This window comes from Drosophila teissieri, chromosome 3R (assembly GCF_016746235.2).
Source record: "Drosophila teissieri strain GT53w chromosome 3R, Prin_Dtei_1.1, whole genome shotgun sequence".
Lineage (NCBI taxonomy): Eukaryota > Metazoa > Arthropoda > Insecta > Diptera > Drosophilidae > Drosophila > Drosophila teissieri.
The window spans coordinates 1,588,658-1,612,698 of NC_053032.1; the positions used below are offsets into that span (position 1 = coordinate 1,588,658).

The 24,041-nt window shown below is 43.9% G+C and overlaps 2 protein-coding genes across 4 annotated transcripts in view; one reads left to right on the forward strand and one right to left on the reverse strand.

Annotated features, from left to right (window-relative positions):
- The window catches only part of LOC122621981 (DEAD-box helicase Dbp80), a 120,165-nt gene that overhangs the window by 35,368 nt on the left and 60,756 nt on the right, over nt 1–24,041 (reverse strand). The gene's annotated exons all lie outside the window — the stretch shown is intronic.
- LOC122621982 lies at nt 20,424–21,673 on the forward strand. Of its 2 annotated transcripts, XM_043800047.1 has the most exons (3): nt 20,426–20,847; nt 20,937–21,186; nt 21,261–21,673. In XM_043800047.1, exons 2-3 carry the CDS (start codon nt 20,948–20,950, stop codon nt 21,289–21,291), a joined length of 270 nt encoding a protein of 89 aa, XP_043655982.1. In that variant the 5' UTR covers nt 20,426–20,847; nt 20,937–20,947; the 3' UTR covers nt 21,292–21,673. The 2 variants fall into 2 exon arrangements, with proteins under 2 accessions (XP_043655981.1, XP_043655982.1); XM_043800046.1 differs by having other exon boundaries at nt 20,424–20,847; nt 20,937–21,673.

A 24,041-nucleotide genomic window follows, 5' to 3' on the forward strand; every position in this document is an offset into this window, starting at 1 on the left:
AAGTGGCCTTGCGACAGTAGTTCTTACACCTGACAACGAATTTCTATCACCTCAACTGAGTGAGTCCCCTCCAGAGATTTAATCATCGAGAGCTGATGCATGACTCTTATAGCGAAGAACGCAGCTGGCGTGATTCCATATGTCAAAGTGTTCCATTAAAAAACACTCAATTTATCCGAGGAGTTCCCTTGCCAAACGATACACGTTGCAAGTCATCATCTTGCAAGTCATCCGGGTACGAAACACACACTCAACGGTTCATCCTGCAGAAATGTCCACAAAGGGCCACTTGAAAAAATCGAAAACAAATCAGGATATTAAAGATTTTTGGCGTATGTATTGGCTCTGCAAGAAGTTAGTAGTTCAGAGAGAATCCAGAATTTGTTTTAGCAGATCCATTAAACACGACACGAAGCTTTGTGCTCGTGATGCACTGCTTATGTACGCTAGGGTTGGGCATACAGAACGTGGTACCTTTGTTACAAGAGCCATGTGGCGCAGATCTATATACTCCGGTAAAAATGCTGAATACTGATCTTTCAGGTCTGTGTTTCTATCCAACTTAACTTGCAAACTCCTGAAACGACGACGAGCCAGGCAATAGAAATCACATAGTGATTTGAATCCTGAAGTAGAAAAGAGGCGACCATTCGCAAGTAGAATCCAATTTTCATTGAACATTAGCTCGCATCGCAAGTCTTCCGGACTTTGACGAAGTTGTCTTCAATTTCCCAAAATCGCTTTACTATTGAGGTAAATGTGTCATCATCAGAATAATCAGCCGGCTAAAACCGATTTATGATTTGGCATACTCGACATCCCTCCAAGTTTGGTGTTTTAAAGAGTTGGCAACGTCCTATCAAAATGAATTTGTCCTAAAGAAATTATTTCGAAAAAGAGACCATAGCCAGTTAAAAGTTCAATTCATTGTGATTAATTGAAATAGTAATCAGCGAGCGAAATGTTTTGTGGTATCCTCCATAATGTAGCATTTATATTAAAGTGGGGCGAATAATCCGTGATACCGCAGTCACAATAGCGAATGAAACACGATAGCTTGCATCCCGTGATTGCATAAGAATATCGACTACCTTATCAGATATCATTAAAGATTCTCCGGTCCCAGAAAATAGAAGAAATCTTCTATGATTCAAATGCTGTTGACTAGCTAAGCGAGTTATGAGGTTTAACTGAGAAGCTGAATCTAAAATTGATCGGCATGGCATAAATGCTACAATTTTATCTTTTACGTAGATAATAGCAGTTGGTAGCAACATATAATCGATCGCCGCAATATTTGAGGTTTTGGGTGATCTTGATAACTGGTGATCAGGTGATAAGATGATGAATCAAAACATGATACTAATGTTGATGAAGTAGATGGAATTTGCTGAGAGCTTAACTTTGGGTCGCAGGACGGAGATGAAAATAAGGTGGATGGTGCGGATGGGTTATGATTCATGTGCAATAATGTGAGGTACTTCATGGGACAATATCTTCTGTGAATCGACTTGCATTGCTGCCCATTGCGCAAACAGTGATGTCAAATGTGCAACTTCATTTCTTCTCTTTTTCTCCAAAAAGACCAGGTAGACAGCTCAGTGATTGATAAATTCTCTTTCCATTATTCCCGCGTTCCCTTATTTAGTTTGTGACCGACGATGTGAATCAGTTTAAAATTGTTTTCGTACTTTCCACTAATGCAATCACTGAGCTCCCCAAGACTCTTCGATGATCCCTTCTCAACACCTTTTAAACCAAATATTGGCAAAACGTGTGCCTAAGAGTAAAATCATAATAATTTTTTATAATTCCAGTACCACGCCGCCTAAGATATTGTATTTTTTCAATATCACTTAGCTCATCATCATTTCCGATGACCGTGGTGAAACTTGCGAGAAAATCCCGCCAATTAGAATGGGATTCATGAAAGCGAGCAATATCCTGATTTGGCAACCGAGGCTTCCTAGATCGAAAAGAAAGATCCGCATTGTTACTAATTTCGATAGATGTTAAACTGGCAGCGGTTGAAGCCAGCAAATGAGACATGCGATGATCAGCTAATTCTCGCTTTAATTTAGCAACCATGAAAACTGTCGAAAATTGATCATCGGATTGGTCACTCGAGAACTCCGTTAAATCCAATTTTTCCAACGATGTCTGCATCGAATCAATCGCCAAGTTTATTCCATTCCAGTAAATTAGCTTCATCAAACTGATTAGCCGCCGAATCAGAGTTTAAAAAAATTTTCATCGAGTTTACTTGCCGTAAAATAGATTGGCCTTTGGCTCGGTAAAAATCCACAATATACATATGTAACAATAATTAAATGTGATTCATTTTTGTTAGTAATTTTTTTGCACAACACGGTTTAGGTTTTTCACAGTGCTAAACACTGTACAAAAAATTTAGCGATCGGCTTTTATATGTTCTGATTTACGTAAGATTTATACGTTTTTTATTTGTTTTGTGAGGAGTCCTAAAGCTCCCCACAAATCCGGGTGCAGGAGATCGCCATAGCAAGGGAGAAGACGGATGGAATGCGAGAGGAGTCAAGGGCGGTCAGGTCAAACGGGAAATAATGGACCTTGGACCCCGGAAAAGCGGAGAGACCGTGAACTAACGGTCCCGCGCTGGACCTTCGACTCGAACCGGCCAAGGGCACAGAGGTCGAACGGTAACGGTGTGGACCTTGGACAAGCACAAAGAGGACGCACTGTGAACGGTGCATGAGTTGGACCTTGTACCCGAACGAGCCGTGCGCAAAAATGGAAATAGTGGGATCCCCGCGGCCTATAAAAGGGCGGCGCAGGCGCAGCTCGGGACAGTCAGTCAGTTGAACACGCAAAGGTCATACGTGCAAGCGCAGAGTACGGGCGCGAGTCGCTCAGTCCGGACACGGGCAGACCAGACGGGCGGAGCAGATTCAGGAGGTGTGGGACAGTCGATCAGGAGAGCACGCGGAGTGCCATACGGGCAGACGCGCTAGCTTATCTGACGGACGATACACCCTGTCACCATAAAATCCTAAACCCCAGGCGAACCGGTACGGATCCGCCATCGAGAGCGACACAGGAAGACGAAACAAGTACGGCGAAGAAGCGACGACGCGCATCCGAAGGTGAGGATCACAGGATTCTCTTTATCAAGCGTCACTGAATAATGGTGATTTATATCAGAAACTCTGTCTTCTTCTTGGTCGGGCAATCACAGAAATCATAATTTTGGTGGGACGAACAAACAAACTCTCTGAGCTAGCCGTTGCAATTCGTACCGAGCAGAAACTAGGAAAACAGTTCGTTACAGTTTATTTGTCTAATTTGTATAATTCTGCTTATTACTAACAATAAAGAAAAATAAAACAAAAGAAAAACAGTTGGCAGGCAAATCCAGAACAGCCCGCGGTGTGGCCGTGAAGCATTGCTTCCCGGGGACATTTTGGATCCGCTCACTCGTGTTCCCTCCTGGCTCTCTCAGCTCTCCTTATCTCGGATGTTACTGCTACGGCAAAGCTGTCGACCGCTTGACATTCCACCTCCCCCTGCAGTATGAATGGGACTATACTATCCGCACTCAGTCTGCTGCCCAGTACGGCCTCCAGGGATATCCGTCAGCAAACTTTCCGCAAGAAAAGAAAACGTGCTCTGAGGTTTCGCATCATCCGCTTCTGCACCATGGATATTCCTCCGACTCTTCATGTCCGAAGGGCTTTAGATAGCTGTGAAAGCAGCTCAATTCTCCATGCTTGCGTTCTATCCTCGGCTTGAGGTTGGGTATCAGGTGCTGCTTCCAGCGGTCCTTAGACCCGTTGCGCCACCTAAGTTGCCGTGTCTCCAGGGTGCGCAGCCTTGCTTCAGCTCTCATTATCCTTTTCGCGCTGGAGGAGAGGCATCTGGCGCGGCTTTGGTTGAAGACCGCCTTGTTCTCCTGGGCAATTAGGTGAAGTGGCGGTATTCCAGCAATCACTAGGGCCGCCTCGTTGGATACTGTTCTAAAGGGCTACAGATACGTAGTGCCGACAGTCTGTGAGTAGCTATCATGCCCTGAGCGCGCTCTCTGTTTCGAGTGCTTTGGCCCACACCGGGGCGGCGTACAGCATAGTCGCCCGGGTGACGCCCGTTTGCAGACGTCTGCTTGCCTGTTTTGGGCTTTCAGTGTTCAACATTAATGTGGATAGCGACCGATTGACTCCCGCTGCTTTCGCGCTAGCGTAGGATAGGTAAGCCTGGTGTCATTTATGACTCCCAGGTACTTAATTGCCCGAGATGAGACCACCGAGGTACTGCCGATTTCGACTGTGGCTGTCTCCGCCACCTTCCGGGAGCTTATCAGGACAGCCTCCGTCTTTTCCGGGGCCAGTTTTAGCCCAATTGAACTGAGCCACTGATCGATAGTCCTAATGTAGCTGTTGCACGTTTCCTCTGCCTGGCCGAGTTACTTGGCGACTACCAGCAAAGCCACGTCGTCTGCGAAGCCTACGTCCTCGCTCCTACCTATTAAGAACTGATCCCTGTGTGGCTCCACCGGAGACTTGATGCCTGAAGACTCCTTCCGACGACTCGCAGAGTAGGACTCGTTCCGCGAAGTAGCTGCGCACAATTCGGACTAGGTATGCTGGCACGCCAAAGCCGATTAATGCGTTTAGAATCCGGTCCCATCGCGCTGTGTTGAAGGCGTTCCTGATGTCTAGGGTGACCATGAGTAATACTCTTTGGTACCCCCTTTCCACCATATTGCAATATTGCGTATTGCGTGGGCCGCTACTCAAACCACTCTGTTGACGGCGTCCACCGTGGATCCCGCTTTCCTGAATCTGAGCTGGGACGTTGAGAGGTCACCCGCGTCTAAGATAGTCCTCTCCAGCCGAGCGCATACCAGTTTCGCCAAGAGTTTGCCGGTTCCGTCGATGAGGCATATCGGCCCGAACGATGAAGGCTCCTAGGGTGGCTTCCCTGGTTTAGGGAGGAGCAGCTGTTTTTGGATCTTCCACTAGTTTGGGAAGACGCCTTCGTTCAGGCACTTGGTTGGCTGGCTGAAGGAAAAGAGCAAGTCGAAGCGCTCTTTTAGGAATGCCGGCGGGGCCGAGGTCTTTGCCGTCCTTCAGCAGTTTTGCCAACTCCAGTATCTCCTCGCTGCTGACCGTGGCGTTTGCTTCGTCGTGACCCTCTGCGGCTGGGTCGGCGTAACCTGTCCATCCTGGGAAACAAATGCTTCACTATGCTGCCGAGCTTCACAAGGTCGAGGGGCGTAGGGGCCCTCGTGTATGCCTTCTTGACCACCACCTTGTTGGCTCTTCCCCATGGGTCTCTGTCAGCTGCATCGCATAGGTCCAGGAATCTTGGGTGATTTCCTGCATACTCTGTATTCAGGTTTGCGTTCGGGCAATGACTCCGCACCACTGGAGCGTTGGTATCGACGTCTGACTGAGAGGCATTCCCGACGAGCCGTCTCTATCTCCTGGTTCCACCAGTACACTGGGGCCCTTGGTCGGCCCCTCACCGGGGGTAGGAACTGCTCTCGGAATTTTTGCGTGTCCAGGGAGTCCGCTTTGTATTTCTTCCTGGCTTGGACCGCTGGTTGTGTTTGGGTCGTGGTTGGGCTAGGTGGTCACTGGCTAAGTCTCTAGTGAAGGTGGGGTCCACCACAGAGCCCATTCCTGCGCGCCTGAACGGGTGCTGGTTCCCTTGGTTTAAAAGCCCCAGGTCCAGAGACGCGAACGCCTCTAACACCATCCTACCTCTCGAGTTGGTGAGTGCACTGCCCCAGCTCTCTGACCATGCGATGAAGTCGCCGGCTACACGGACCTGGGTTCGGTGTCTAGCGTCTGATGCCAGTCTATCTACTGCCCGACTGAATTCGCTTATGGTCATGCTGAGAGCTAAATACACGCTGTTCACCCACCATCTGCCCACCTTTGCACTACACAACCCGTTGTCCGATAGCACATGGGTTATTTGTTCAGTTACGCTGCTACACCTCCAGATCGCTGCTTTCCTGGTGCGGTCGAATGCGCAGTCTGGGCTAGCCGCCGTCCGGTAGGGCTCGCTAAGTAACGCTAGATCTGCCCTGCGTTCTCGCACCATCTGCACTAGCAGATCTTGGGCTGCCGTGCAGTGATTCAGGTTTAACTTTAACCCGCCAAAGGGCACTTCTGGGTGCCCGCTTGGTGGTTGGTCACCTGGCTTCCTCTGCTGGCGCACAGAAAGCACTTGGCCTCGTTTAGGCACTTTGCGGCCCTGCGACCAGCGGGACCCGCATTTGAAACAGCTCCGGCTTATATCAACGGCACTTTTACAATGCCGATATGTGGACTTCCTCCAGGCATTTAGAGCACCTTCGGCGAGGTTCCAGCTCCGTGGTCCGGCATTGGGACCATCCTACCCTCAGCTTGCCACGCTTGACCAGCGGGTACGTCATGTTGGCTGGAACTGAAATTACAGCATCTTTTCCTCCATAGTGTGTTGCCCGGAGGCTCTTGACCGTCACCGCGTTCGATGGGATAGTAACCTGCGGTTATGCATGGAATGACTTCGCAAAAAGAAAGACCGTACGCCATTTTTCTTTGTTCGTAGATAGTTCTCATTATGCGCCCATTAACGTGTTGCTTCTACCCACCACACTCTGCTGACTGCACTAGCTGGGCTATTAGCAAAAGCGGCAGGTGACCTCGTGGAATCGAGACGTGCATGGATTCTTGTTTCCGGGGTGTTGGCGGTAGAAATCCACTCCGTATCCACACGTATAGCAAATCATATCGTGCAAAGAGTTTTTGCACCAAGGCGCTGTTCTGTTAGACTCGCGGCTGTCTTCCGGTCTGCGTTGGAATTCTTTCACAAGGGCACCATCGGGAATACGTCCTTGCCTCTCTGAGCGTTGGATCTCATATACAGGTCTACCTCGCATCGGTTTCCCATGGTTTCTTAACCACCGATCCACTCTGAGCCAGTGATTTTATTGGGGACGTCAACAGTAACCATCCCATTTGGGAGTATACGCGTTTTGCTCGCCAGTAGTACATCGGGGATGTAGCTCAGTGGTAGAGCGCTCGCTTTCAAAAGTTCTACAAATTCCCCCTCGGCGATCTTGTGTTTCAACTTAAAGTGTAAGTTGTGCATGTCGGCGACATAATCGCTGAAGGACTCGTTATACCCTGTTTCCTCTCCATTAATTCTTTGATCTTCATTAGGTCACTTCCGGTTGTAGAAAAAGCGCTTTTCATTTCCCTGGTGAGCGAATAGTAATCAAAACAAGAGAGAACGCTATAGTCGAGTTCCCCGACTATCTGATACCCGTTACTCAGCTATTCGAAGTGCGAAGGAGAGTTTTCAGCACATACAGTTTTTGGCGGTTTGTGGGCGTTAGAGAGGGCGTGGCAAAGAGTTTTTTTGCAAATCGTTAGAAATTTATAAGACTAATATAAAAATGAAAAAATATCGAAACATTTTTCAAAAGTGTGGACGTGGCAGTTTTGGGCGGTTTGTGGGCGTTAGAGAGGGCGTGGCAAAGAGTTTTTTTGCAAATCGTTAGAAATTTATAAGACTAATATAAAAATGAAAAAATATCGAAACATTTTTCAAAAGTGTGGACGTGGCAGTTTTGGGCGGTTTGTGGGCGTTAGAGTGGGCGACATGAATTGACAAACTTGCGCTGCGTCTATGCCCCTGGAGTCTGTATGCTTAATCTCAACTTTCTAGCTTTTGTAGTTCCTGAGATCTCGACGTTCATACGGACGGACAGACGGACGGACAGACGGACAGACGGACGGACAGACGGACATGGCCACATCGACTCGGCTACTGATCCTGATCAAGAATATATATACTTTATATGGTCGGAAACGCTTCCTTCTTCCTGTTACATACTTTTCAACGAATCTAGTATACCCTTTTACTCTACGAGTAACGGGTATAGTCATAATCCTCAACTCGATCCTCCATGAGTTGCCAATACCACTTGCTGGCTGCGCCGATCAGCAGACTATGAAATTCTCTGAACACTTGCTGTCGACTTATGTCATATAATTCTTGTAGTCTTTCCACGCGGAATAAAAAACTTTCAACGGTCATGCCGCGGCTTGTTCCGTCAAATTTCAAGTTCCATTTATCCAGCCGAAGACCCTTTTGTGCTGGTGCTTGAAACATTAGACCATGATCTAATTCGGGGTGCAGTTGGTGGCTGGTCTCCGGTATCTGCTGCGGAGTCGACGAACGGCCGGGCTCCCTTAACCGATGCATTTGGCTGTTAAAACATTCTTGCGACACCTGCGACACTTGCGACACTGTTCTGGTGTTGGGGTATCTTGATGTCTTAAAAAGCTATCTGTGGGGATTCTGGGTAGACCAGGTGGTGGGGCCATTCTTGGTTGTTCGGAAACGGTTTGGGTGGCTTGTAACTCAGCCACTTCCTTCTTCAAAGCGTTTACTTGAGCGATCATCTCCAATTCCGCATCTCTACTCTGCTTCACTAAATTCATTAGTTCTTGTTCCCGTTTATCGGCCATCTCCGAACGGTCTTCGGAACTTGCATGGTACCGTGGCAACATGCTAGAGCGTCCTCTAGGCGGTCCTAGCGGTAAATCTATTCCTCCGGCTGCTTCATCCATTGTGCTTTCAATCTTTCTTTTTTGCCCCCCTCATTTACGTTTTTTGATTGCTCTATTTGATACTTGTTTTTTTTTTTTTTTGTGTTACACGATCTACCGTGAAAGTTTCTGACTACAACTGTTAAAATAAGATAGGTAAGCAGGGGTGCTGTTACGCCATTAATAAGTCTCTCCTCAGTCAAAAAACCATCCGGTATTTAAGCCCAAAAAAAAAAAAAATAACTACCCGTAGATGTTGGTCGTTGCCCTGACATGGTTACACCCGGCCAACATGCCTCCGTCTTCCACTGCTTAGGGAACTTTTACTAGGTTTCGTACGTGAACTGGCCCGCCTTTTCCTGGGGAGCTTTTACTATGGTTCTGTACGTGTACTGGCCCGCTTTTTTCCCTGGTGAGCTTTTACGATGGTTCCATATGTAAACTGGCCCACCTTTTCCTGGGGAGCTTTTACTATGGTTCCATATGTGAACTGGCCCATCTTTTCCAGGGGAGCTTTTACTTGGTTCCATATGTGATCTGGCCCACCTTCTCCTGGAGAGCTTTTACAATGGCTCCATATGTGAACTGGTCCACCTAAGACAGTGTATGTCCGAAAACCCCCTCCCGCCAGTCGTCGGAAAATCAGGCTGTTTGACCGATATTTGCGGACTCCACAAACTGCTGCTGTTTGACCGTTACGTTCGGACTCCACAACAGTTTTCCTATTTCCCTGGCCACGTGCCTCACAAACGACCTGGCTACTTGGTCTAGTACGCTGGCAGCGTCGATTTTACGTTTTCCGGTCAGTTCCCCCACCCCCTCTGTACTGGATCGTCAAATAAACGATATACCCGCACCGCACCGCTAAATGCGTTACCATTATATCTGCGCTCCCATCTTCTTTGGACTCAGACTTCTCGAACGGCCTGGCTACTTGGCCTAATACGTTGGAAGCGTGAGTCACCCTCAAATTATATTTACGCGATTTACAGAAAAAAAAAGTCGATCGGCACTTAGTTGTTTGATATTATAACAAGGAAATCTCCCACATTTTTTAATTAAGGAATTTTTTTTTTTGAAACCGATTTTTCTAATGACAAAACAAAGGACTTATGATTTTAAAAGGATAATAAACGAAAGTCATCTCAAAGTCATACCTCTATTCTGAACCATTTACGCGTGATTTCGGTTGCAGAAGTTGGGGACTTTAATTTATGCTAAATAGTAAAAAAAAAGTTAGTGGGCCCGTACTGATGCTACTTAAGTCCAATATTCTATACATAGTCAAATTAATTAGGTCATTAAATGATGGAATTTATGCCTACTTCTCGTTGAAATCAATGACACTATTCCTTAACAAATATGACAAATCCTTTCGCTGGGCGCCAATTCTGTTACGTCGGAGTATTCGTGCCTGTGTCCTGGGAAAGGACTCAGGCCGAGGGAGGGGCATCCGATGTTCAGGCACCAGGATGCCGGCGTAAGCTCGTCAATTTTGGGTCGTGGGATCTTGGTAAGCCCCTCACCTCCCCAACATAACGAGAATAAATATTAGTAGTGCCTGAAAAAGTTCGTTCCGTTCGTCAGTCAACAGTCCTCACTGCCCCACAAGTTGTAGCTTGAACGTAAAACGATCGGGCAATGTTTCGGCCACGTTCCCTCCCCTTCATGCATCCGCATGCCTGATGGATCGTCGCGGGCCGCGCAATACGATCCCCTTCTGTCAACGTCGTCCGTCAAACGCTATGTCATCGTTTTTGACCTACTCCACTTCGCGCGTCAGCACCCCTTCTGGAAATGTTTACCTACTTATTTTGTTGTAGTTACAATAATAGCATAATTTTATTGAGTAATAGATTGTTGGCTAGTGCCATGTAATACAAACAAGAATTAAAAAGCTAGCATACAAAATTTATGATAAATTGCTATAACTGTTTTTAGCGAGGAGTATCGAATTCATCACCAAGCAAAGGTGCGCACGTCAACAAAAATTGTTGGCTATTCACGACTACAAACGTCGCTCTGAGGGCTCTTGTTTTTGCATAACAAAAACAAGGCCGATACTCGTCGCTGAAAAGTAATTTTTATTAATTTAAAACAATATGAAACACAAAATATTATATTTAACTCTTATTAATGAAATAAATTGCCTGGAAGAGGCTGACAATAAGATATTTTTCTTTAAACCTGACACAAATATATTTATATGTACTAATGGTGTAAAAATAAAACAAGAGAGAACGCTATAGTCGAGTTCCCCGACTATCTGATACCCGTTACTCAGCTATTCGAAGTGCGAAGGAGAGTCTTTAGCACATACAGTTTTTGGCGGTTTTGTGGGCGTTAGAGTGGGCGTGGCAAAAAGTTTTTTGGCAAATCGATAAAAATTTACAAGACTAATACAAAAATGAAAAAATATCGAAACATTTGTCAAAAGTGTGGACGTGACAGTTTTGGGCGGTTTGTGGGCGTTAGAGTGGGCGTGGCAACATGAACCGACAAACTTGCGCTGCGTCTATGTCCCTGGAGTCTGTATGCTTAATCTCAACTTTCTAGCTTTTGTAGTTCCTGAGATCTCGACGTTCATACGGACAGACGGCCAGACGGACGGACAGACGGACATGGCCAGATCGACTCGGCTACTGATCCTGATCAAGAATATATATACTTTATATGGTCGGAAACACTTCCTTCTGCCTGTTACATACTTTTCAACGAATCTAGTATACCCTTTTACTCTACGAGTAACGGGTATAATGAGCACGGGAATATATGTATATATATTAAATGAATATAAAAAAAACTTGGGGACAGGGTTCCGTCAAACTTACCCCACTTTAATCCGGAGCGATGAGATCTCGACGCGTTGGATCTTGGGTGTTGCTATATACATATATAGTGATGGAGTTATACATACATATACTTTCGTGCACCACTTAATTGTAACCGAACAATAATAAGATATACACAAACACAAATAAAAAAAATATGTGGAGTATGCATATATATAAACGTATGAATGAGTTTGGTTTCTTCTCTTTTGGTAGCACGCTTTGGCTGCTATTCGGCTCTCAGGTTACTTGGAGCGAGCACTTGCTGTTGTTTGGTTTTTGCTGATGTTCACATAAACGGCCTGCACCGGTTCACTTGACCTTTTAATTGTTTTGCAGTTTGTATTTTTAATTAAGCACTTTGCGGGACTCCGGATACAATTCTGTCCAGGACATGGTGATGGTCCCTCCTCCGCTGTACGGATCTCTTGTACATTTTTACGATCTTTAACAGAGCCAGGAAGATCAGTATAACAGCGATGAATTCCAGAGTATGTTGTACTCCTTCTATTTCCTGTTTCCTCTACGGTGTTTATCACATTTGCTGTGTTGTCGGAGGCCTTAGACTCCTTGCCGCCCATCCTGATAGTTTCGTGGAACTATGGTCTTTCTTCAAAGGGTGTTCCGTGTTAGTCCTGTTATTTCCTTTAAAGGATGCTAGTGTCCTTGCTCCTTGGCGTTTTTCTTTGAGACTGGAGTTATCCCTGAGTCTTCTCCTCGATGGGCGAAAGGATAATTGCCCGGGTATCTGACGTACGGATGATTTCCCGGGTACCGACGGACGACGGGTGTTTACGCGGGTACTGACTCTCTATCTCTCTTTTCATCGGTGAGCCATGGTCTTTTTATACCGGCATAGAGCTTTTTTCTGATCTATTGGTCTTCTATGCCAAATGTTCCCACCTAGGAATCATATTTCTCACTTTCCCCTATTTTGGGTAGTCAATACCCCTTCGGTGAAGTGTGCCCGGAACTGGTGTTGATTTTCTTTACTTGCTGCAATCTATTGCGGACGCTGACCGGGTCATCGGAGACTCGTTTATTGTCGACTTGCATTTTCAACGCGATGATGGTACCCCTTCCCCTGTTTTTAGATTCTGGTTTTGAATCTTTAAAGTCTTACGATCTCACGAAAAGGGTGTACGCAACACGTAATGAAATTACGTGTAATGGAATGATTATATTGTGGCATTCTTGAAATTCCGTCAGCAATATTTAATGTTTCTTTAACATGCTCTACTGTATATTAAAAACCAGACAATAATACTGTCCATCTCTGAATACGTGCATTTTCTTTGTCGCAATCCAACTGAGTTAACGGGGTGATGGTACCCCTTCCCCTGCTTTTAGATTCCGGTTTTGAATTTTTAAAGTCTTATGATCTCCCGAAAAGGGTGTACGCAACAGTTACGTACCAAGGCACTCCACAGTAGCATACATTTCATGGCTGCTGCCCTAAATCCTTGGCAGGAGGTGTTGGAATCTGAGTAAATGTCAGACCCAGGGCTTGCACGGGGTAGAAAAAGGTGTCCAGGTTGGCTGACCATCAGCCAACCCCTCGCGGTACACCGATAATCGGGGCTAATGCTTCCCCAACCTCACACCCATCCGACGAAACCCACGGAACGCCTGTCCTGAATTGGGAGGCCAAGTAGTCTGCGCCCGTTCACACACAGTCGGGATGCAGGGATAAGCCTAAAAGGCCGGCGGAATGGTCTGCGCCTGAGCCGTAGCGGCCGGCTGCAATACCTAAACTGGCGGGAGGTATAAATCCGCTCATCTGGCAGAAGGTATAAAATGCACAAATGGCAGCCATGCGGCCCGAAAATCGCAAAGATGGCCGATTATTTGACCCAAAATTACATTTTAACAATCAACCTGTTAAGCTAATAAGAATTTTTATAAGCCTTTTTTGCAAATGAATGCAAAAAGAATTGTATGGTAGCGAATTCAAGCGATTTTATTTATTTTTCTTCGAGAAATTTGGTTGCGATGCGAATGCATGGGGTTCGAAAACGAGAGTGAAAATATTACAGAGCATAAAGCATAACCCAAAGAGAGCCAGATCTGCAGCTGATACGCATAGATAAAGCTGCGTTGCTGGGGACTAATTCTTTTCTCCAATGTTGACAACTGGACATAAATTTAGGTGCTGTTGGCGGCTGCGAGACCCGAAATGCGGCTTTCAACCGCATCCTTAAGGAGAAGCGAAAACAGCTTATTCACTTCCCGCTTCGTCAATCCTGCTGGTGTCCTCAGTACAGCAACTCGGGCGACTTCATCTTTTCCAGGCAGCAGCTCAACGACTCTCGCAGGTCACTTCAAGGGCGGCATACATTCATTCTTAACGAGAACGACGTCATCCACAACTAACCCAGGCTTGGGAGTGCGTCGTCTTGATCGCTGCCACAGTAAGGTTAAATACTCTTCCTTCCATCAGGACCAGAAAACCTGCTGCAGGTACACGACTCGTTGCCAGATATCCATGCGATCGAAGTTTAAATTAGTCACATTTGGCTCGATAAATGAAGAAGGCGATGTTTCGTTCGAAAACTCCTGACGAACTTGTTTTCTGCGCTGTTTACGGTTTTCCTCCCCCTATTAGGCCAATAGAGGGATCGAATTATGCTGAGAAGAGCACGAGGACCAGTATGTAGTTATGAGCGTGATTTATAATAGCCAAAGTAACTGGGTGATCCTTTGCTAGGATGATTGGGTGGCGGGCATTGAAATCCAACGAAGAGTTGTGCAACCGACCATCTACTCGGTGAAACCCAACTTGGCCAATAAAAGGCAACAGCGAGGCAAGTGGACTAGACGGCGGTACTACCCCATTGGTCTGCAAGGATCTAATATCATTCCATAACTGAGCACGCTGAACCAGACGCAGCAACAGAGAAGTCCCATTTGACATAAGCCCACAATGTCGAACGCGCTTGCAAAACTTATAAATCTATCCAAACGTACGATGCAGAGCATCAAATGAATTCGCGTATTTTGAGCATGCAACAATATCAGAGTACGGAGATTTTAGAATCCATACCCTTCGACAAAGTTCCAGTATTGGCTTCTCGTTACTACTGTTTGTGGCCGGATTTAAAGCAGTGGGAATGTAGCGCCATTCCATTGTACCGGTCAACTCCTGATTTGCAGTCACTCGGTTTGCTACAAACACGTAGAATCTTGAGGGATCCTCACGGATCCAAGAAAATACAAATGAGTCGCACCAGCAGTAGAATTTCCGTTTGAATACGTTAAAATTACAGGTTTCAGCTATAAGCCGAGATAGAAGTTCAGCTCCACAAAGCTCAAGCTTTAGCACGGTAAGGGTTTTCAAAGGGGCCATTCAAGACTTTGAACAAAGTAAGTGGCGATTGTCCCCTAGACACGACATATACACAGGCTCCATTAGCTTCAATGCTGACATCGCAAAAACTATGAATCGTGGGAATGAGGCATGCCGAATTTGCGCAAAACTACAGCATATATCTTGCTATTCTAAATCTTGTGCCAAAGGAAGTCTTTCGTGACAGGATATCTTTACCTCGCACAGCAGCTGATGAAAAATTTTGGACTTTGTTATTACTAGGCCAACCAAACCAAGAGGATCGCAGGCAAAAAATACCGACAGGAATTACATTCTTCTGTCGGACCTTCTGACATGTGTCCCATCTGCACGTACTCCTCAATTAAAGCCTTGTATTGGGCCTTAACGGCTGGACGATGGTCTAGTTTTCTCTCAATAAGAATCTTTGCTGAGCTTGCTGGTAGGACGTCCAACAGATTTAAACTGAACTTGGCTGGCAATCGAACAGGTTTTGGCGCAACTGTCCACCTCCCAAAACCGCCGAAGCAGCCCCTCAAGACGATCCAGTTATGTTTCCTCATTGGGCGGAACGACCGCGCACGACGATATTAAAGCCATTGGAGCGATGGCAGCCTCCGGAAACAACCCAGCATAATCGAGTCTTTTGAATTCGATGCAATCCCGGGCCAGTAGGCTGGCGACTATCAACAAATCAACACGCTGGGGAAGATTGAAATCTGGATCCGCGAGCTTCAGGTTTTTTGGTATGTTCCAGTTACAAACGTCTATACCGTTTCTTTAAGTTGATGCAAATTTACAAATCGGGACGTTATTAAGTGCAGTTGAGAGCCAGCGTCAAGTACAGCAATAAGAGCTGAGGATGGACCAGGTAAAGCAAAGGGTTTCTGTCGGATGATCAAATGAATCTGAGGACACCGTTTCAGTAAACAATCTAAAAATCCTGACCATAATGAATTGAGTGCCCAGAAGCATTACAGAAAGCACATGTCAGAAGGTTAAGATTAGTGGCAAGAAAGGCTGACCTACGCATATTATATGTACGATCAGCTCCCACCTGGCTGCCTTTCGAATAGCATGCCATGACGAAATCCATAGTCTTTAGAGTCCTGCATCGCTGCTCCAGAAATGTTGCCATGGATTCTAGGGTTGTTGATAATATATCAAAATATCAATAGATCGATATTTTTTTCTGATATATTTATCTCGTGATATTTTTTTTGAACAAATGTCGATATTGCGTTTTTTTTTTTCATATTTTCCCTTCGTTCAAAAGCGATACCGAGTAAAAGTGCACGTGTTAAAATGAACATAAAATCCAATTACACTGATAGAAAAAACGGGACTGCGAAGTGCAAACTCTGCGACCGAATTATTAACACAATTGGAAACTCTTCAAACCTGTCTTTGCACCTTAAGAACCGAATGACACCCACACATATAAAACAAGCAGTCTCCCTAAAATCACTTAAATCTAAGTACTGGTAGCGTTGCAATATGAAATTTATATAAACGCAACGTATTATTGTCTGCATTATAAACATAATATCCATGCATTTATATAAGAAAAATAAAGTTAATAAGACAGTTTTATATTTTTATTGTATGAAAAAAAATTGTAATTGAAAAATCAAATATATAGATATGTTAGAAATATATAAGATAGAAATTTATAAGACTAATACAAAAATGAAAAAATATCAAAACATTTTTCAAAAGTGTGGGCGTAGCAGCTTTGGGCGGTTGGTGGGCGTTAGAGTGGGCGTGGCAAAAAGTTTTTTCGCAAATCGTTAGAAATTTATAAGACTAATACAAAAATGAAAAAATATCAAAACATTTTTCAAAAGTGTGGGCGTGGCAGTTTTGGGCGGTTGGTGGGCGTTAGAGTGGGCGTGGCAACATGAATCGACAAACTTGCGCTGCGTCTATGTCTCAGGAGTCAGTATGCTTAATCTCAACTTTCTACCTTTTGTAGTTCCTGAGATCTCGACGTTCATACGGACAGACAGACGGACAGACGGACGGACAGACGGACATGGCCAGATCGACTCGGCTATTGATCCTGATCAAGAATATATATACTTTATATGGTCGAAAACGATTCCTTCTGCCTGTTACATACTTTTCAACGAATCTAGTATACCCTTTTACTCTACGAGTAACGGGTATAAATATCACCGGTACGAAATTTTTTTTTAAATTACGACATTCCTAATGGATTCCCATGTTGGTATTAAATCCCAATTTATCCCAATTTGCCTGACTCGCAGGCAGCACCCGGATCCAGCTTTTGGACAAGTACTTGGACTATAATGCGTCCAGCAATTTGTTCCGTTGTACCCAATCCGTTTAGAGCGCGAATATGGGCGTTCAATTTATCCGGCAGCTCACGAAGCATTGAAACGGAACCGCTCTGCACTGCCCTTAGCCCCAAAATCTCAGTGACATGCGCTGAAAAACTAAACGTCGATTAGCAAATCTGTTTTATAACAACTCCAAAGCTATAGCATGGCAACTATGCTCCGAAATTTCCAGTGAGCGAACGGTATCCAACGCCGTGTCCCTCAAACAGGATCGTAAATGCTGCAGCTTTTCTCTGTTTGTGAGGTCAGGATGGTTATCTGGTATCGTCGTGCACATAAAATAAAAATCCAGCCACTTAGCATAGCCTCCAGCGAGTTTTGGTAGCTCAAGTGATGGCAGCGACGGTGCCCTATTCCAGAGTGAACGTTTCTGTCGGCTACAATCGCGCGTCAGCAAAGATTGAGTAGGCGTGGATTATGTGAGGCGCGTTTTGAAATTTCCCCACGAACTGAGTACTTAAGCGTTATGAGAACATCATCGAATTTATCACTCAAATCGCTTTCAATTTGATCCAAATCAAGCTCAGAATTTTCCGAATCGTTTGTTGCAGCTTATCGATCAGCTCCAACGCAAAACTTGATAAAGAATCTGCTAATCGTTCCACTCTGTTATATATGGCAGACGCCATGCGCTTCAAAAATGTCACCCTGTTTGCATCAGCGGTAACTTTTCCAGAATTTTTAGCAGCCATGGCAACAACAACAAATTCGGTTCAAGCAGGAAGATGAGTGCAAAGAAGAATCAGCGCCAGCTTCCGTTATTTGGCTTTAATGGGCAATGATTGTAGACAAATATTGCTAATGCACAAATCACTTAGCAGTAACAGCAAAGTTGAAGCTTTAAACAGTGATCCAAATATATAAAGCTGTGGTGCCGTGGACTAATTGTGTTCTCCAATGTTGACAACAACTGGACATAAATTTAGGTGCTGCTAGCGGCTGCGAGACCGGCACAACCACCCCCCGTATTCACCTGATATGGCACAGTGCGACTTCTACCTTTTCGGAAAAATGCATTTGCCGATTAAAGGAAAGCGTTACGCAGACATGGAGGCCATTCAAAATGCGAAGAGCTTAAACCCTTGTTCGACATTTTTTTTTGACCGTGCAAAATGCACGGAGACTATTCAAAATACAATTAACTGATTTTGCCAATAAAACCATTTGTTGTCTTTTTTTTAAAAGTCCTGTTTACTTTGGAACGCACCTTGTATATGATCCTGGTCTCGCGGTCCCAGTGCCGGAATGCCATCGCTGATCTTCTCGGAAAGCTCCTCCACATAGATGTTTACGTCATTTGCAAACATGAACTTTTTCTCAATGTAGGAAGCGAATATCTACCTTGACCACCAATGACTACTTGGAATGCGTTTCGTAATTCTGCTTTTGACTTTCTGTTTCCGAATCACCGATCTCGTCTCGTATTTTTTGTACCATGGCTTTTTTTGATAGTAAATATGATGCCGAGAAATCCTGGTGATTCAATTGCTGTTCCAACAAAGTGGCTCTAACCAACTCGATCGAGGGCTGTGGAACTCACCTCACATACACAAGATGACAAGGCACTAGATCATGCCTGATCTTTCTCCTAAAAATCTAAAGCGATGAAAGGCGATGTTAATGTGCTTAATCATAGTAAGGAATTTTCGATGATATTTCAACTACTAAGCCAACGCTATCAGTCGGCGAGCGCATAAGCATCGTAAGAAACATATGACATGTAAAGACAAATTATGTAGGTAAAATAAATATATATAAAGAGCGAATATAAGCCTAAGAAAAAAACCAGAACAAAATTTTCTTACAACGAAATTAAAATATATATTCCTTCCCTTATAATATAATTTTCCGTAACACAATATATTTTTTACAACTCTCATCCACATTTTCACTATTTATCATAAAAAAAAAATTCCTAATTAGTTTTTAAAAGGAGGGACGATTCATTGAATGAAAGAACATTAAAAGACACGCGTCAGTAGAGCTATGCGGTCGAAATTTATTTGAACCTTTAAATACATCTTATAACTTATACATATATGCAAAAAAATCATTGACGTTATACCAGTTTATTAACAATATATAATTGTGACTTCTTATCTTGCGATTCCCATCATCTAAACTTCCGTTTTGTGTCCGATAACTGCATCACATCTTTGTCTTCATAAAGATTGTAACCACCCATTTATATACCCGTTACTCGTAGAGTAAAAGGGTATACAAGATTCGTTGAAAAGTATGTAACAGGCAGAAGGAAGGGTTTCCGACCATATAAAGTATATATATATTATTGATCAGGATCAATAGCCGAGTCGATATGGCCATGTCCGTCTGTCCGTATAAACGTCGGGATCTCAGGAACTACAGACACCAGAGACATAGACGCAGCGCATGTTTGTTGACTCATGTTGCCACGCCCACAAACCGCCCAAAACAGCCACGCCCACAATTTTGAAAAATGTTTTTTCACATATTGTTAGTTGTGTAAATATCTCTCGATTTGCCAAAAAACCTTTTGCCACGCCTACTGTAACACCCACAATCCGCCAAAAACTGTCAGTGTTGAAGTCTCTCCTTCGCACTTCCACTAGATGAGTAACGGGTATCAGATAGTGGGGGAACTCGACTGTTTTTAGTTACATTTTTGCTTTTGGGCATTTATAATTGGTTCTTGCCAATTTATTTAACAAAAAAAACGTTACACGCGGTAAAATTTATCAAAAACAATTTTTCTCTTTTGTGAAAGCTGTGAGGAATCGCATTTTTTTAACCACCAGTGCAATTGCCGACTCCGATTACTCCGACATTTTCGTAGAGTTTCTCAGGAGTGTTAGCTACCACTGTAGCTCCGATTATGCCGCCTGCTGGAGTGCATTTTCGCAAAGTTGTTCTTAGCAAACGTGAAGGTTTTCCTAACGTATTAGCCGTGAACGTACCCCGATGTGCAAACCGGGTACCGAGGCTCGGCAACCCGAGCAAGCATTTACCTAATTTAACATTATGATACTCCACCTCAACTGTTACCAAGATAATAAATTAAACTGAAGAGGATCCTGGGCGGACTGAAACGCCGATCCCAGCAAAAGAATCCTTACAAAGTTAAACGCAATCCCAAATACTGTTGCGGCCTCTGACGATATTTTATATTTCCAACGTGTGTCCTATTTTTTAAACCAACTTATTCTATACCCTACAATAGTGATACAATATTCATATCAATTACTTCACCCTCATTTAAATTTCAATATAATTATTTTTCAAATTTCGGTCGCTCATTTCGCCATGTCCACATATTTTTTATCAGGTGCACATTTTGTTTTGTAAGTATCCTTGTACTAGGACGCATAAAGGACGCATCTGAAAGCAAAGGGGAGAGGAGAAACTCGCTCGCTGATTATGACTGACAGCAGAAAAAAAAACCATTCATACGGCAAATATCGTTCCCATGATAATTTTACTACGAACCAAACCACACTGACGCTGTGAGTCTGAATGATATGTACATGCATAAATATGTATATCCCTTTCACCTTTGTATAAGCAAAGTAAATAAAAGTAAGTACTGTAGCTAATAGTACTGTGAATTATCTGTCACCCACGACCGCAACACTAGCTTCTATAACAACAAAACTTCAAAAACCAATGCCGAAACTGCCTCTGCTGCGCCAACGACGTCAATCCGAATCACAACTAAAACAAGAACAAAATGAAATAGAACAAAATGGAACGCAAAATAAGATAAAGAGGTAATTAAGCCTACAGAATAAGGAGAACAAGCCAAAAATACCTGATTTGAATTTGTGGTTGCAACACGACGTCACTACGTGTCACACAGCACACGCTACGATGGATGTTCTGCACGAGCAATTTTCGGAAATGGTCATCTCGCGCGGGGGCAATGTGAACTGGACATCGAAATCGTACGATTTGACCCCGCTGGACTTTTCTTGTGGGGTTTTCTTAAGTCGCAGGTCTATGCCAACAAGCCGCCAACCACCGATGCCCTCAAAGTCAAAATACGCCAAGCCATTGATCAAATACAACCCGATTTGTGCGCCAGAGTCATCGAAAATTGAGCCTTTCGCGTGAGCGCCACCAACCAATATTCCATACATAATAGGGTCAATAGACCTAATGAAAAACCCTTTACTACCTGCAGTGTTGTGTCCTCCACGAATTTTTATAACTGAGGACAACTTCTTGGAGTATTTTTATACATTAGGAAAGCGCTTTGACGCGGCCGGCGACTTTAGCCCAAAGCATACTCTTGCATGGTTATCTGTAAACCATCTTTATAATGCAAAAATTAAAGTAAAGTGAAAGCTGAACTACGTATTCCTGGAATACACCTACATACTGGTCTGCGAACTCGCCGATCTCATTGATATTCAAAAACGAAAAGTATCTCAAGTCATCTCATCACAGCTGAATCACCCCTAACCTTACCTTCAGACCACTACACCAGCCGCAAGAAATTGAGAAACCTTACAGGTTTACAAGCAACATACCACTTGGTTTGCAGGTTTTGGTTTTGGTTTTGGCGGCTTGTGGGCGTTAGAGTGGGCGTGGCAAAATGTTTTTTGGTAAATCGATAGAAATTTTACAAGTCTAATACAAAAATGAAAAAATATGAAAACATTTTTCAAAAGTGTGGGCGTGGCAGTTTTGGGCGGTTTGTGGGCGTTAGAGTGGGCGTGGCAACATGAATCGACAAACTTGCGCTGTGTATATGTCCCTGGAGTCTGTATGCGTAATCTCAACTTTCAAGCTTTTGTAGTTCCTGAGATCTCGACGTTCATACGGCCAGACGGCCAGACGGACAGACGGACGGACATGACCAGATCGAATCGGCTACTGATCCTGATCAAGAATATATATACTTTATATGGTCGGAAACGCCCCCTTCTGTCTGTTACACACTTTTCAACGAATCTAGTATACCCATTTACTCTACGAGTAACGGGTATAATAAAATGTAAACAACATTAAAAATTGTTTAACAATGTGGGCTTGACAGTTTTGGGCAGATTTAAGGCGTTAGAGTGGGCGTAGGAAAATTCGATAGAAATCTACATGACTAATACAAAAATGGAAAAATATCAAGTTATTCTTAAATACTGTGGGCGTAGCAAAAATTTATTTTTCAAAATCGACAGAAATTTATAAGACAAAAATAATATAACATGAAATAATTTTCGATAAGTGTGGAACTGGCAGTTTTTGGCGGTTTGTGGGCGTTACGTGTACGTCTCTGGAATCTGCATGCCTAATCCTAACAGTCTAGCTTTTATAGTTCCTGAAATCTCAACGTTCATACGGAGGGACATTACCACAACGACTCCTCTAATGATCCCGGATAACAATAAAAACTATTGTAGGCATTCCGAAATGCACGGTGTAATTTAATAACCGAAGATCCGCTTAAAAAGTTATGTTGCCGCACCCTGTATTTTGTATGGTCGGAAACGCTTTCGGCAAACGAACATAGTATACCTGCCTGGTTTTCAAAGGCCCTCTCTCCTTTCTTCTTTCCTAATCGGGTGCAACGTTAGTTCTACTAACGCGTTACTGATCGGGTAACACTCCCGCTTATTGGTTGAAATAGGATTTTTTGTAGTCCCCTTTATTTAGGTATTGTTGTCTTTAACAATATTTTTAACACTCTTTAACAAGGAACTAGTTACCTCACGCTATTTTTTGTTACCATGAAACAATTACCAAACAATTAATAATAATGTAAAAAGTGGTGCTACGATGCTATCTATAAGTCTCTCTTCGGTCAAAAAGTCGTCCGATATTCAAGCCCCAAAAATTATATCATTATATATGTGTTGGTCCTTTTAGCAACGGGGTCCTGTCTGGCCGGCATGCATCCGCTTCCACTTCCTAGGAAGCTTTTACATGGCTCCTTACTAGAACTTACCTACCTAAGCCGCGTTCCCTCTTCCTATGGTGCTTTTTGTTCCTGTACTATCTAAAGCCCCCTCCCGCTACCGATATTCCTGAGATCTCGACGTTCATACGGACGGACGGACAGACGGATAGGCCAGATCGACTCGGCTATTAATATCAAGAATGTCAAGAATAAATATACTTTATATGGTCGGAGCCGCTTCCTACTGCGTACTACATACTTTTCGGCTATTGATCCTGATCGGCTTGCCTGTTATATACTGTTCAACGAATCTAGTATACCCTTTTACTCTACGAGTACCGAGTATAATACAATTTTTGATTTTTAAGTCACCGGAGATGGCACTACCACCAACCAAAAAAAATTCAAAGCCATAAAAGCATTTCCCGTGCCAAAAAGCAAATTTGAAGTAGGCCTTACGAGTTGCAACAGACGATTCATTAATGACTTTGCAGCAATACTAAGACCTACATATTTCAAACATCTCAAAGGGCGAAAACGGAAGTGCAATCAGACATAGATTGCGACACATCCAGCTACAATTTAATGTAGACAGAAAAATTAAAGAGAATGGTTACACGGTCAAAGATACAACTATATTCACCGTCTATCAGCCATTGTCATTCGAATGCGAAAATGAAAAGATGAAAAGTTGATATCGAGAAAACCGGTGCAAATGTATCCTACCAACATGGCAAGAAAAACTAGTTACTTATGGCTTAACCAGACAGCAGTTTAATACCATAAAAGAACAGGATGCCAAACCGTGCTTAGCACATATACTCACACAATAGACTGAGAAGCCCCTGCTCATAACCCGTACTCATAGCACGATCAGTCCACGATCAGTCCAAGAAAATTTAAATGTATTCTCACGGAATACTACTTCCCATAAATGGAAAAGTTGGCTAATAACATTGTCCCAAAATGTATGACATTGTGAGGGGTCTTTAAACTCCCAACCAATCCGGGTGCAGGTGAGCGTCCTAACAACAGCGAAAACGGCTGAAATGTGAGAGGAGTCAA